Source organism: Drosophila miranda, chromosome 2, assembly GCF_003369915.1.
Source record: "Drosophila miranda strain MSH22 chromosome 2, D.miranda_PacBio2.1, whole genome shotgun sequence".
Classification (NCBI taxonomy): domain Eukaryota; kingdom Metazoa; phylum Arthropoda; class Insecta; order Diptera; family Drosophilidae; genus Drosophila; species Drosophila miranda.
Genome location: NC_046675.1, coordinates 520,660 through 536,149, shown reverse-complemented (window position 1 = coordinate 536,149; position 15,490 = coordinate 520,660). Strand labels below are relative to the sequence as shown.

The following is a 15,490-nucleotide window of genomic DNA, read 5'->3' as shown; positions in this document are numbered from 1 at the left end:
CTCTATGCGGAAAAAGGGAGTAGAATTAGAGGCATGACCACGCCCACAATGCACTAGCAGAAGCCCTACTAAAAATCAGCAACCGCCAGCGCTTACAGACCCTCGCGAAGCACGCGATTGCCGAGCGATTTAAAACGCTAGAGGAGCCATAGATCCCACATTGCAGTGGCATGCAACATCCGGGTGATGGGGGGAGTGCCACCGAATTATCAAGTCCGTTAGTCAACATGTAATGCCACAAAACATTACAATTGCTGATGATACAACACGCGTTAGCACGCGATAACATGGGAAAATCCCACACACGTGGGAAAATCTATGCTCAAGTAATATTCGGATTTCATTTCGAAAAAAAGATAGCGATTTCTGGCGAATGAAACCTCAAAAACTATGAATGTTCAGAGAATTTTCAAAATCACGAGCTATAGAAGGTTCCCTACTTGAAGATATTTCTGTTTTCCAGCACTCGAAGAATCGAAGAGTCGAATATCCATTAGATAGAGATCTCGGAGTCTTTCCTCCATCTATTCCTCGTCTGCATACATTACCCAACTGTTGCCTCAACAGACTCTACATCGTTGTGCTAGCCTTCTCCCTATCGATTCTTCCCCTTTTTAGAATGGAACTCACCTGCAATCAGAAAAGAGAGAAGGAAGTGCATTATTAAGTGAAAGGGACAAGCTTTGGGGTCGTAAACAAAGGGCAAATACATGGCTGGAGCAAGTTGTAAGCAGATAAGGCGCCAGAGACAGGCCCCAGGTGAAAACTCTCCCATAAAGCGACGAGACCACCAGGAGACAGGAGGAACAAGATGCAGGATGCAGGAGGAGAAGCCACAAGGGGCAGGGTAATTACATAAAAGCCGCAGAGAGAAAATTATGTGAAAAGATTAAATTTGTAAGATAAATGTTGAGTGGATGGAGTGGAGTGGGGCATGTTGCAAGCAGAGGCCGCTCAGTCAGAGAGAGGCCTTGTCTTGTCAGTCACTTCCCTGGGAATCATAATATATATATCCACGATATATATACAGATACGTACATATATAATCTGATGGGGCAGATTTCAATGGAGGTGGGCATAAAATACTTGTATAAAAAACAGAGCGCTTGCTGCTGCGGTAATAAATGAAAATTATGCAAAGTTTGAGCAGAATTCAGGCAGCGGCAGGCAGGCAGCGAATGATGAAGCGAATGCCCATCCGAGCCAGAAAACGGTTAACGGAGCGTGTTATAAGGCCAGAGGAGAGACGAGACACAATCCCGTCTGCAGTTCAGCCTCCCCCTTCTCTCCGCTCCCCTCAAAAGATGAGTAAGTGGAAATTTATGAAAATGCGTAATAAATGTGGGGCCATGGCGGCACCCCCTGGTGGCAGCTGCCTCAAGTTGCATTTCCATGGAACTCAACTCCCACAAGTCTTAAGCCACAGTCTGAAGCTTGTTTTCCCTCTTGAAGAGGAGCGTACCGGAGAGGAGAGGGAAGGGCGGGGAGTGGAGCCTAAATCTGAGTGGGCCACAACTTTTCAACCAAAAAACTTTGTCCGACAGTGAAACAGCACTTTTTGAAAGCCTTAATCGTGTCACGGCATCAGGCGATGATATTATCAAGTTTTTCGGTTTTAGAATTATTATATGCTTTAAGCGATATAGTAAATGCCATTGAAACGATCCGATGTGGGTGCTAATTGAAGGGAGAGACAGAGAGAGAGAGAGATGATTTCACTGTGTGGATGCAAACAGAATCGAAGAAGCATCAGAGCAAACAATGAAGATTCTTGTTTGTTTTGCGGTGTGTCATCTATCAGCCATCTTTTAATAGGGAGGGACGGCACGTTTCGAAAGTGTCAGAGTCTTGTAATGTTAGGTTATTGTGGAAATAGTTGATCATCTAACTCTCCTCTGATAAGTAGTCTTAAAAGCAGATTAGATAGTCAGAGAACCTTCAGCAGACCATCTATGCCATGAGCCATACATCTTGGGAATAATTACTAGTGGAACATCAGACAGATTTTTTTCTGTCAGAATTGCCATATTCTATGGCTATCAAAGACCTATGACTACCCTTGACTATGCTTCCATTGAATCGTACTTCAAAAACATAGATTAGATATATCATCTATACGTCTGGCTCCCATTTAATTCATTTTAGATTAGAAGAGATTAGATATGATGGGTCTTTAAACACTCCCCATTATGGCCCCCATTTTACATGTTCCGTATAAACCCATTCATACACAGACTTTTATCTATCGCAATGAACCGCACTGTCCGTCCGTCAGCACTATTTGTAGTTCACTTTGTGGGCAAACAAGTTTCATCTTTTTTGTGCCGTTCTTCTGTTATTTTTTTGTTTTTTCTTTTGGATGATTTTCATGTGCCCGGCGTCAATTAAATGACGGAAATGGGCAATTTTTATGTTGGCCGACATCGTTTTTGCTGCTGTTTTGTGACGACTTTTCGCCATATCTGTGTCTGTATCTGTGTGCCCCTATTCCGCAAGCTGGAAAAAGCTTTTCATGTCTGCTTTGATGGTTGTCCATCCGCCTGTCCCACTGTCCACTCATCCGATTGTCCGTCCGTCCGTCTCTCCGCTCGTCCGTCGAACGGCGAAGACTGGCCACACGATTAATTACTCGGCTCACAGAACTTAAGTGCGATTTTAACGCCCTCGTCCGTCCGTCCGTCCGACTGTCCGTCCCTCTGTTCATCCATCCGGTTGGGAGAGGGTCTCAAATGTTCGGTTTAATTGCGGGAACTGCGGATTATCTTACAAGTTTAGGTAAAATGTTGAGAAAACACAAGACAAGAAGAGACACGAACTAATTAGGTGCCACCGAAACGCCGGCAATTAAAAATGTATTGTATAAAGAAATCAGACAAACAGGAAAGAAATGGAAGGTTCGGGGCGGAAGCATTAAATATGGCTCATTCCATATTCTAAATTCCATATGCAAAAGCGATACGAATCTTAGAATAATGTATTGCATAAAACTATGGAATTCCTATGACTTATGATATAGTGTTCCAAGTCTTGGTGGTTCCGATATAATCCGATATCTATTCCAAAAGGGGCGAATATTTGATTTGAATTTCTTCAGAAATGAGTGAATTTATAGCCAAGAAAAAACAACAAACGGATAAATGTTGCGGAAGATCAGGAATACTACTAGTACTCAATATACATAGGCTTTGCAGGTCGAAAGTTCTTCCATATGTACGAGATCCATAATACATATGTATATACTCTTCCCCATGATGGTTGTGGGAGGGGTATCCCCTCCACAGAGAGGAAGTCGATATCTAGTCGGTATCATAAACAGCGAACGTCATGGGAGTGCAATGAGTAAGCGATAAGGCCTCGAACAGCGGTAAACCAGAAGCAAACAGCTGTTGCAAGCGATAAGGAAATCGAGGGGAACGTGGGCTTGGGAGGGGGGTGCGATGGAAATTATGTAAAAATGCGAAATATGCTAAAATTGAGACACAAAACAAAAGATAGTCATAAAGAGGAGATAGCAAGAGGGAGAAAGAAAAGAAAGCGTCGCGATGACATAATGAACATGATTAGGAGGTTTATGGCCGGAATCAATAAAGATCCAGGGAGGGAGAGAGGGGGATGCACAGGGTTGAAGTTGAATGTCAAAAATAGTTAATGACGAAGCCGCGCCGGCCTGGCACCTTCTGGACGAGACAAGGGTGGGTGGGAGTGGCGGAAGGAGAGAGCGAGTCAGAGAGGCGCAAACTCCAGGACTCAAAAACAAACCCAGATTAAGGGTTGCTAGAATATGAGGTAAGACAGTTGTAGAACAAACTCCCTAGTTAGGCACCCAGAATGCTGACTGCCTAACCTTCGAATCAATATGCCTTGTCCAGACCGCGAGAGCAAGAGCGAGAGCGAGAAGCAAACAAAACTGACGTAATCCGAATTGTGCGGTGCCCGCTCTCTCACATTAATTGAAGGGGAGGGCGGAGGAAGCATGGAGAGAGAAACAGAGAGAGACGGCAAAAACTCTGGCAAACACAATAAATTAACAAAAATGAAATGAAATCATTCAAGGAAAACGACAAAAACATACATCACAATGAAAAAACAATGTAGGCACTCGAAAAGACAGACCGATAGAGAGAAAGGGGGGAGGAGAGATCTCCTCAATCAACTACTAACCTCCATGGCCTCTCTTTGTTGTTGTTGTATGTTTGAGTGTTTCCAAGGTTCCACCGTTCACCGTTAACTTTTTAGCGTTTTTACAGCAACAATTTGTTACTGTTTCAGTCTTTTTTTTCAACTTTTTGACACGCACAAAAATTCTGCCCTACGACCGCTTGTTGTTGTTGTGATTTTTGTTTTTGGGCGTGACACACACTGGAGAGGGGCGGACGGCGCTTCTAGAAGTTGAAGTTCTAGGAGAATCACACACACACAATCGCGACTGGAGGAGTTTTCTTTCTTTCAAATATCAACAACACAATATGCAGCCAGTGCAATTGTTCAACAAACTGTTGTTAGCGGAATGGAATGAGTTCGAATAGTGGAAGTTTTCGCGAAGTGTAATCTTCCCTCTACCATGGTAAATTTCTGAGGAAAATGGGGTATGGACGGTGGGCGAAACGGCCTAGAAAGTGGAACGCCTGCAAGGTAAAATCCACCCATTTGCCCAACATACCTTGAACACAAAAAGCCGAGATTGTGGGTGCAGTGTGACCGACCACCCTCAGAAATGTACCAAAATATACCGACTAAAATACGGTTTTCAAGTAAATGTTGCTGCAACCTTTGCTGCCGCAACCTTTGTGCATGGAATGGGACTCATTGTTGCAAAAGCGAAACTGCGGCGACCCTCAGAACGGCACCGAAATATACCGTCTTATTTTAAAAATATACCGGAAATATACTAACGAATTCAAATTGTTCTATACATATTACTCGTTTTTGATATTCCGTCAAGTATTACTAACCAGATAGAACATTTAGCCATGCCCACATAGTTTAACTACTTTTAAGTACTCGCATTTATTTTATTGAGTATAAAACTAGGTTTAAACAAGAAGTTCAAACAAAATAACAGCCCCAATGTTGTCACATCAATGTTGCTGGTATTTGAAGACCTGTTGCTTGTCAACCGAAAGCCAAATCGAGTGTTGCCGCTGGAGAAAACTAAAAAAACCTACATACGGAAGTTTCTATACCCGTTGTTCTTATATATACCTTTGAAAATTCAATTTAACAGATAAACTGATCAAAGTATCATCATAATTTTAGTAGAGTGTCTTTTAATATCCACTGGTCGACAATGGGTTAAGGTGCCTTGCCCATGATCAGAATTATTATTTGAGATAGACATTCAGACTTTTTACGAAATTTATTATTTGTAATATAAAATATGTAATCGAATATATGCAAGTATATATTATACATAAATATATAATAATTCATGATAGGCCCAAAGAAAAAGAGATCGGCTATCGATACTATCGACTGGATACGCCTGGTGCGAGAAATTGTTAGAAAGTCTAGCCCAGAAAGAGGAAATGATATAAAATACACATACATTGTTTTTTTTTTTGCCATGAGCACCCGATTCTTCTTCTTTTTTTTTGCCAGAAGCACTCGCTTGAGTGCGTCTCGCTGTTGCTGTTGCTGGTATTCTCTCCTCTTACTCACTCATTAGCAGCAAAGAGTTGAGTGCATTTTGAGAGCCACTGCTCTTGCTGGGCGCGTAGGTTATACATTCACTGGAAATTTCAAAATTATTACTCGCCAAATCTGATTAATTATATTTTCAAGCATAAAATTAATGTTCTGTTCCTGGAAAAGCCAAGAAAACACATAAAGGACCTCCGCGGCTCCCTTTCTCTTGTGAGGAAATGACAAATTTTCCATACGGGTAATTTTTATGGCCACATAAAATTATAAAATTATTAAAATATGCACACCATAAATCAAGGGGCCAGTCGGTGGAGAACAGGACCATTTTCCTCGCCTCGTCTAGCACTTTCATTCCCATTTTATCAACTTTTTGTTTGTGTCATTTTTTTGGCGTTAAATTAATTAGGGCGGAAAAATTGAGGAAAACAACGTTGCATGTTTCTCTGTGTTGGTGGGGCACGCCACTGAGTTGGGTCACTGGCGTGGTTGAGGGTGGGGACGGGGGCAGACGTGCAGACAAATAGAAGACGTCATAAAAATGCCATTGTAAGTAGTTGAGTTCTTCCTTCGTTTTTGGCTTCTGCTTTTGTTGTTTCCGACTTTTTCCTTGTGATATCCCTTTGTATATCCTTGTTTGCTCGCAAATCGACAAAAGGCACGCATAGGGGGAGGGACACGGTGCTGGGTAGGGGGCTGCAGAAGGCAGAAGGCAGAAGGCAGTCGGAAAACTCATTTCACTTGTGTCGAAAAGATAAATGCGAAGCGCTTAAAAAAGCAATTACCGCATAAATTGCGCTACAAGGCGGTACGTACCGCCCCCACTCCTCACTACTGCCACAACCCCCTGCCGCCTTCCCACTTTATCCCCCCTTTATCCTTGTGCACAAAAGACAGTGGTACGCTCGTCCTCCTCCACCACAAAGAGACGTCTTTTCCGTTTTACAAACAAATGTTGGCAAAACGCGAAAACATGCAAAATGCATTGACAGAGGGGGGATCGGTAAGGGGCAGGGATGTGAGGGGGGGAGGGTCCAGCTTAATTGAAAAATCAATAGTGGGCCGGAAAATGTTGTTGCTGCCCCCCCCCACCCGCAGACACTCCACTCCACTCACTCACTCGGTCGCTTCCCATTCACTAAATGCCCGTAAATCAAGTTAAAAATCGCAGCAATCAAAGCACCTGAGGCGCAATAAAAACTCATTAAAGGTAGGCCTCCCCTCCCCTTGGAGACGGGGTTTGGGGGCCAGGTGCGGATGTCCATGGAGGATACCGCCCGAGACTGTGAGTCCCTAAGTTCTGCTACCAAATTGGATTTGAACAAATTACAACCCATCGATTTCTCATTATGGAAGGAGAACAGCAGAGGAACAGGTGGAAGGACCAGGACCAGCAGGAACAGGATTTCAAATGCAGAGAAGTAACAGGAATTAGGCGCTGGAATAGGATCTACACTGAAAGAAATATGATCCAAGCACAACTTGATCTTAGTTGTTTAATTTTGAAAGGTTTCTAAGTGTATCTGTCATTCAGATGGGGTCTCTCCACACTAAAATAGTAATGTTCCATGCTTACAATATTCGGATTTGTGCACTTACTTTTTCACTATCATTATTATTAGCATTATTGTTATTGTTAGATGTTACTCCCTAAAACACATAGCGAAAAATCACAGAGTTAGTCGATTATTTGAATTAATTGTGTTAAATGCATTCGTTTGGCAGTGGAATTCAAGCAGGATTCTATTGAATATTGTGAATATTTGAAGTATATGACGGCTCCTTGAACGGATTTGGTGACAAGACAACGGGCTTTCAAGCTTCGATATATTTGTAGGCCGATTAATGGGTATCATAGTGTCGCGGCACGTGTGCTGCAGCTCCATTTTCAACCATGTTTCTTCCCGTGTTAAAGGGGAGGCACGAGAGTGCGGGCGGCCCAAGGGCGACCATCCGAAATGGCGACAGAAATCACTTAAAGGGAAAATTTAATTGACTCGACTCCCAGCCACCAGGCACCAGGCACCCAAAGCGGTAGGAATGCCAGGCTCCACCTCTGCTTCTGCTTCTGCTTCTGCTCCTGCTCCTGCTTTGGCTTCGGCTGCACCGGAAGTCAGCTGCCAATTTGTTGGCCATGGCAGAGGCGGAAATTTCGTTCGACTTCCTGATTTAAATAATAACAAACTGTGCCTACTCCGCCCCCACTCCCCGCCTCTCCTCGCGCCGGCTGGAAAGTCTCGCTTGTCATGCCAACTGACGGCATATCCAGGGAGGAAGGACCTCCCACTCTCCTACTCCTCCTTCTGCAATGGCATCTTGATAAGATTGAGCGAGGGCGAGGGGGGAGGCCAAGAACATGATTGGCGTCATCAGTGGCGGATCTCATAGGAGACTCTGGAGGGGTACGGGGTGTTTTTGGGAGGCAATGTCAACGTTGATTTTGGTCAGTACAAACCCCCTTTAACCTACCTCCCCCCTCCCCTGGGTCTCTGTCGAGTGTCAATATTTGTCCGCCTCCTCTGTCATGCGGGAGGGGGGCGTGCCGTTGGTTAGAACAAATTAAAATGTTTGCCTTATGATGCGGCCAAAATATAAACATGAGAGGGGTGGAGGCACAGGGGAAAACACTGGTTAGCAGGGGGCAGCAGGAGGGAGGAGCATGCAAATAAGAGGGTGGGAGAGGGAGAGGATGATTACATATTCCGACAGATCGATAAGATATGCTGTAAAGGGTTTTATGGCGGAATAAAGTGGGGAAATGCCGGTCGCGATATCTCCTCCCGAAGGTCAGTTCCTTTTGTTAGTTTAAAGATCCTTCGGCAAAGATAAAGTGAATCTAAGCCCCATAGAGCGACAGTGGAAACCCATGTATTCGATCCACAATTACTGCAAAATCGATGCAAAATCAACAGGAAATTCAAACCAATTCCAACTTATATTCAAATCGGACCATCATTTAGCAAAGTTCTGAGTAAACTTCGTAATGATTGTTGCCTGACCCAAAGCATTCGGATGGAAGAGGAGCAATCGCTCAGCCCCAACCTGCCACCCCGCACCCGCTCTGGCCTGCCTGTTGACGGAGAACGCTTGGCATTTGTTGAACAACAATTTCCGGGCACGAAACGTAACGAAATCAGAGCCCAAAAGCCGAAATCCCAAAACGAAGCTCAACTGGTAGCCGAGACAGGACGAAGGACGGCTCCCGAGCAGGCTCCGAGCCGAGTCCGGCACGGATGCCGACTATAAGAAGCGGCTTCCCTCGAAGCCTGGCCAGGAGTCGCGTTAGCCACGTTGAACCAAAAGCATCGCGGCACCGAAAGCCGGAGTGAATAAGCCGCGAATCGAAAGCGAATCGAAAGCGAATCGAAAGCGAATAGAAAGCGTACAAAAGGCGAATTTTAGGCGGACATCAAGTATACGCCGTGTGGAATTGAAAGAACGGAGAGGAAGAAAAAAAAAGAGTTTACTCGTTAGTGGAACTTTGTTTGCCTTTTGGCCAGTTTACGAGCGGCTCAGCATAAATTGGTAACGTGTCTCTCATTTTGGGGCCACACATGGCCAAAAGAGGGGGAAGCCGAGGGGTGGGGGATGTGCCCCATAAAAATGCGTGCCAGCGGTCCATGAATGGGAATCCAGACGACTCATGAATGAAGCTGCCACATGGACAGATGGACAGATGGCCAGATGGCCAGATGGACAGATGGATGGCAGCTGCCGGCAGGAGGAGGATTGGCGGAGTGATTTATGCCGCGAGTTTGTCTGGCATTGCTGCGGGTCCTTAATTACATGAGGAAGGACTCCCCCTCCCTCCTGATCCGAGGGGATCCCAGGGTTAAGCGCATTATGAAAACAAAGCACGAAGAAATGCAAATGGAATATGTGCTCGGTTGCGTGTGTGTGCCTGTTTGCGCGATAGGATAAAGGATAATGTCCGCCCGGACAGGACACACACATCACCTTTCGTTGTGTACAGTGTTGGTGTCCTGACACCGCAGGATATTTAACACTTCATTGACTTTTGTGGCCCCCGGCAGCCGCCTGCCGACTGCCGACCGTCGACTACAGACTGTCGACTGTGTCGCAACATTCCGTTCCGTTGCGAAAGTTTCATTTGCATTTCGTGTGCCCCGCCACTGAAAATTAATGGCCGCAATTCCTCGACAAGTTTTCGTGGAAAACCCTTTCGGAGCTCCCCTCCCCCCACTCTGCCTAACCCTTCTGTTGCCCAAGCAATTTGTTTGGCTTCGAACGCTTAATAAGTTTGCCAAGGAGGGTTTGCTTCCCAAAAAACTTTTGCCAGCGGCGGCAGCAGCCCACGAATCCTGTTCAAACTCCTACACTCCTGCCGCCCGACTGACTGCTCTTTGACCCTTTTCACACATACGCGTAAATATCCCACATGTGTGTGTGTTTGGGGCTGTTTTAGTGCGCGTTTTGACATCTAATTTATGAAGGAGAAAGAACGAAAGAAAGAAAGCAAGGCAAGAGAAAGTCCATTTCCCTGTGTTTTAAGGGGCCAAGCAACAGGCGGACTCTGGTCCCATGGGTGGTCCCACATTATTAGAGGGTATACAGCAGTCCATAGCTATTATTATTATTATTATTAGTGTCATTATCGCTCATGTAAGGATTCCCAAGGATTCCATTTAGAGTTCGCTTAAAAGAGAATTGTACCAGAAGCGATCTACAACTAGAGGATACCTTGTCCATGAATCATGTAGCAGATCACAGCCAAGTGACAGATCAAAGAAGTCCTAGGAGTGTCCTGCGTCCTTCGCATTCGCTCAGCATTGCTATGGCATCCATTGGCCTGTGTCCTTCCTCCTCGTATATCTCGCACCCGGATTTATTTTGGTCAGCAAAAGTTTCGGGCACGAGGCCCACCCAAAAAAAATAACAGACACAAATCCCACTCGGACTTTGGCTGTGGACAGGATTCCCCTTCCCTCCCCTCCAGACTCACTGGTTTTTTTTTTGCATTAAGTTATGTGAAGGGGTGGGGGAGCTACTAGGGGGGGGAAGGGGGAACACATTCCTCTGGTTGTTAGATTTGTTGCCCCCGAAACTTTTTTAATGAGTTTCATAATCTTTGATGCGCTTCTTCGCTTTGTTTTTCAAGGCAGTGGCGCCTCCACGCCTGCCTCCTGCTTCTGCCCCTTCTCCTGCGGACCAGGGCCTAATGATGTGCGAGCCGCATTCCGGGCAGGAGCGGCCTTTGAAAATTGTTTTCCATTCGAAGGATGCCCCTCTCCTAGGTCGAGGGCAGGGCCCGTGCCTGTGGGGCATGGAATTCTTATTCAGCGACTGCTGTGCCCGCGATAAGCGTTTAATTGAAAGCCGGACAGAAGGCGCTCCCTCCGAGAGTCTGATTTCATTAAGGATTCCGCATTATGAATTTAGCATTTTGCATTTTGCGTTTCGCCATTCCCCCATTTAAATCCATGAATGCAAGTGCAGCTCTAGCCTTTGACCCTACCGCTTTTGACACCGTTTAGCGCTCGGAACCCCACTAATTGAGAGTGTTTCAAGTGGACTGAAGCGGAAGAGGGGCGAGTGCGGAGTGAGGGGCGGAATCACGGGGTACAGTCACCTCAAAGGATCTGGTTGAGTGGAAATGAAAATGCATTTGGTGCATGCTGCGTGGTGCATGCTGCTCATGCGGAAATAGGAGCTGCCATCGTCTCTAATGCTCTCTCTTCTCTTCTCTTCTCTTCTCATCTCTTCTCGTTTTGCCTCTGTTTAAATTTCATTTGTTTAATTTCCTTTCTCTGATGACGTTTCCCCCACCCCCACCCCCGCCACCACCCTCACCCACTCCCCCGTCCTGCGGATGGCATTCCTTTCTTGCATTCGTGGGGCCAACATATTGGGCAACATGCCGCACAAATATGCAACAATGGAGACAGCCAGAAGAGCAGGCATCATGTGGCGCGACGTAATGCAATTGTGCAACATCTGCGGGGCATGGGAGTCGTGGGAATCATGGAAATCCCTTCCTTTGGCAGCTTCCCGCTGGGGGCTGATGTGGCGAATGCGTAATACGCGTTCCGTCTGTCAGCTCTGTCGTGTTTCCCTTTTGGGGCAAAAGCAGGCGCGAAACTTTTCCAATGTAGGGGAGAGGCATGCAGCCAGGGGAAGAGACTCCCCTCTAGCCAAGGATAATCCTTTGTCCAGGCTTCATCTGTGGATCCTTCTGCTTCTCCTCTCTTCTCTCCCCTTTTTTTTCGGAATGTCTATGAATAATCTCCGCGCGTATTTCCATCCGCTTTTCACTTACGCCTTTTCCTCTTTCTTTTCATTGCAGCTGCTCTTTTGGGGCCCAGCAATGAGGCAATGAGACGAGCCACACCATCAGCAGAAGAAGCAGCAGGAAAGGGAGGAGACGGAGTCATGCCATCTGGTGCCTGCTTCTGGAGTCTCGAGCTTTGGCCTCTTCTGTGCCACATAGAGCGCTAGAGATAGAGCTCTAGAGAGACAGAGAGAGAGAGAGAGAGAGAAAGAGAGAGAGAGAGAGCCAGAGACAGCTAGAAATGTTGCGCGATATCTTTCTGTATCTAGTCCTAATCGTTTTATTTTGCTTCATTTTCATGGCGCAGTTAATCGTCAACGTTTACGCGTTCCAGCGCCAGCCGACGCCCGCCCAGAAGTCGGACAAGAATGAGATTATATTTGTCTAAGAACGAGAACGAGGCGGGGGCGGGGGTCAGCATGGTTTCTATTTAATAAGCAAAAGGCAAGTCGACGGTTGAGAGAAAGTTTCACTTAAAGATGAGCAGGAGGAGGCCCTGCCTAGGGAGTCGCTCAGGGGGCTTGGATGATAAACCCTTGAAGAACTGTTCAACTAGGTTGCTCGCTAATTATTAACGGTAGTCAGGGGACACACACACACAGACGCAAAGACACACAGATACTCTCACAGAGACACACAGACACAATGAAAGTTGCTAACAATAAACCGCAGCGACAATTTCCACTCCAATCTCTCGTCTCGCGATGAAAGCGGGGGAAAATTACTAAAGGAAAACTGCAGCCAACATTCAGCCGAAGCAAGCGCCCAATGAAGCCGCATTAAATTTTCATCATTTTCCGCATATTTCCAGCTCTCTTTACCCCTTTTCCCCTCCCCCTTTTGTTTGTGTTTCATTAACATTTCTGTTTTTTGAGCATTTTTCCAGAGTATTTAATTTTAATTCGCATTCTGCTGCCGGAAAACGATGATATATGGCGGATGGCGGAGGCGTCAATCAGTTCGAGGCGACACCAGCCATCAGCCATCGGCCATCGGCCAGGCCTCTAGTGGGTCCTGCCTCCCCCGGCCCACCCCTGTCTTGGGCGGAGGCCTTAACTTTTCATTGCCTACTTTTGAGGGCCACTCCTTGGAGGGCTCTGAGGTTTTGGGCCTGGTTATCGGTTGCTCCTGCGGCAATGAGCCCGAACAATCGCCAAGTGCCAAGAGGGCGGGGGAAGTGGGTGCCACTGGGGCGTGGCAGATGGCTTTTTATTGATTTCCAGCCCGCACTTGCAGCCTTTTCTTGGCTTGTGCTTCGCCAGGTTTTTCCTTATTTTTCCTATTTTCCTTTTCATATTTTTGTTATATTTTGTGCTATTTTTTGGTTGTTTTTCTCTTTGGCACGCCGCCGCAGTGTTTTATTGTTTTCCTTTGAGGCAAAGGCAGAGGCAGAGGCAGAGGCAGAGGCAGAGCCTGGGCCAGAGCCAGCGTTTGCCTCCTCTTGTTGCACGGCACTTGAGACCAGGGCTCTCTCCCGCTCGCACTCTCTCTCTCGAGGGGCGTACACACACACACTTGACCCCCTTCCAAAAGAGGGAGCGCTTAAATCGAGCTCTGTGGAGGGGCAGGGGCAGGGGCAGGGGCAGGCTTCAAGGGTTGTTGCAACTTCCACTGATTGCTGTCAGTGTGTCCAAATGGAAATTAAAGTTTCATCAAATGTTTCCCAAGCACTAAGCGAGAGCTGAGGCCAAGTTTGCGTCTAAGTTTTTGGCTTAAATTTGCCGCTTAAAAAAGGGGGAATTTTCCATTTTCCAAACACACACCCCACACAAACAGACAGAGGACACAAAGGATAGTAACGCCCCATATCATATCGAAGAGCAAATCAAAATGTATTTAATCGAAAATTAAAAAGGTTTTACGCAAACGAAAATCGAAATCGAACACATAATGGAACACTTTAGGGTCTATATATATGCCTGTACACATAGATATATGCATACCATACATGATATATGATATATGATATATGATATATACATTCGAACAATAATAGAGTTAGTTAACGATCGATTGAGTCCAGTCGATAGGCTAAGTGCTAAGCAAGTCCCCCACTAAACCCCCGAAAATGTACCGAACTTTGTAGCTAGATCTTGAAACAATGAAATGGAAAATCGAAACTCGAAATCTAAATGGAAATCGAAATCAAAACAGAGAAAAGGAAGCGGATATCGAATTAAATTAAACGAATAAATGTTCTTTGGATGAAAAAAAAACGAGAAATCATCTGAGTTTTCATTGGGGTTCCGGCTGTTCCTGCGGTTCCGGCCGCTCTCTCGTGAAATCTGTTCAAAGCTGAATGTTTTTTTGGCCCTGGACGAGAGCCATCCGTCCCTCCCTGCCATCCCCATCATCCAATTGAGTGACCAGTCCATTAATGTTCCCATTTCCACAGCCATTTCCCCCATTTCCACTGCCCTTCCCATGCCCCTCTGACTCTTAGGGGGTAAGTGTTAAATGCTTGACCATCAGGCAATTGCCATCCGAAGAAATGAATACATTATTTCATCCATTTAGCGGTGGCATCTGCCAAGCGGGCGGCGGGAGGTGGAAGGTAATGAAGAAGGGGTAAGGGGCCAGGCAGGGGAGTCCCTTCGACGTTGGTCCTCGGACAAAAGCGTTGGCTCGTGGCCAAATTGCCAGGCCAACCCGCCCGCTCTCCTTCACCGTGCAACAAGCTGCCACTTTGCTTCCACCCTCCTCCTCCTCCTCCTCTACCCCCTTTTTAGGGGCATCTGCTTCTGCTGCCTCTGCTGCAGTTCTGTTTTGGGGCTTGTTTTTATTGCATGCCAAAATGTCTGAATGTCTGAAGCTTTCAAAAGAACAACAACCGAAGGAAAGGGGTAACAGCGAGTGCCGAACGTGTGGATACCCTGGGAGATCGAACGTTGCTTCTGATCTGTGTCTCTCTGAAAGCCATCATGCTCTCCCTCGGCAGAGGGTATTAAAAACGAGGAAAATAACATTAAGGAAAACAAAACAACAATGGAAAACCCAGCAGAAGCAAAGACCGGGGAGAATGCCAACGAAATGAATTTTTCTTGCTGTTGATTTTGATTGCATTTGCAACTGCCTCTGCGTCTGCCTCTGCGATGACCAAATTTGGTCAACGAACGGATCTTACACATAGCGGAAGGAGGGGAAGGGGCGTGAGAGGTGGGGGTAGTGGGGGAATGGAAACTGCAACATTCTTGGACCGCAGCCATCGACGGGGCAGGGATCTTCTATTGAAAATCGCTTTAAATGCCGGACAGACAGTCAATTTCTCACTTTTGGCATTGGCCGACAGCCTTCACGGAGGGTGGGAGGAGAGTGGAGGAGTGCCCAGAGAACAGGGACAACCGCACTGACTTCTAGTATTTATTTAATATTTATTTAACATTTATTTGCCGCATTCTTTGATCTCCCATCTCCCAAGTTCTTTGCCAAAGTCAAGTCGGAAAAGTCAGAAAAGTCGGAAAAGTGGCAAGATGCGATGCTTAGAGGGGTCGGGTGGGGAATGGTGAGAGGGTATGATGAGTAGTCCTTGTTCCAAGCAATTGACAAACGAAAATCAAAACT

The 15,490-nt window shown here is 46.2% G+C and overlaps 2 protein-coding genes across 13 annotated transcripts in view; one reads left to right on the top strand and one right to left on the bottom strand.

Annotated features, from left to right (window-relative positions):
* The window catches only part of LOC108155789 (tropomodulin), a 49,967-nt gene that overhangs the window by 13,480 nt on the left and 20,997 nt on the right, over positions 1 to 15,490 (bottom strand). The window contains exon 1 of one of the 12 annotated variants that reach the window (XM_017286858.2): positions 4,162 to 4,556. The exons of the other annotated variants lie outside the window; for them this stretch is intronic. Within the exon in view, the coding sequence (XP_017142347.1) occupies positions 4,162 to 4,167 (6 nt within the window). The 5' untranslated portion in view covers positions 4,168 to 4,556. Of the gene's footprint in view, positions 1 to 4,161; positions 4,557 to 15,490 lie in introns of those variants that run through there. 12 annotated transcript variants of the gene reach the window in all.
* Positions 8,901 to 14,152, top strand: LOC108155791. Its single transcript, XM_017286861.2, has 2 exons — positions 8,901 to 9,165; positions 11,945 to 14,152. The coding sequence occupies exon 2, from the start codon at positions 12,171 to 12,173 to the stop codon at positions 12,315 to 12,317; it is 147 nt and encodes a 48-aa protein (XP_017142350.1). The 5' UTR covers positions 8,901 to 9,165; positions 11,945 to 12,170; the 3' UTR covers positions 12,318 to 14,152.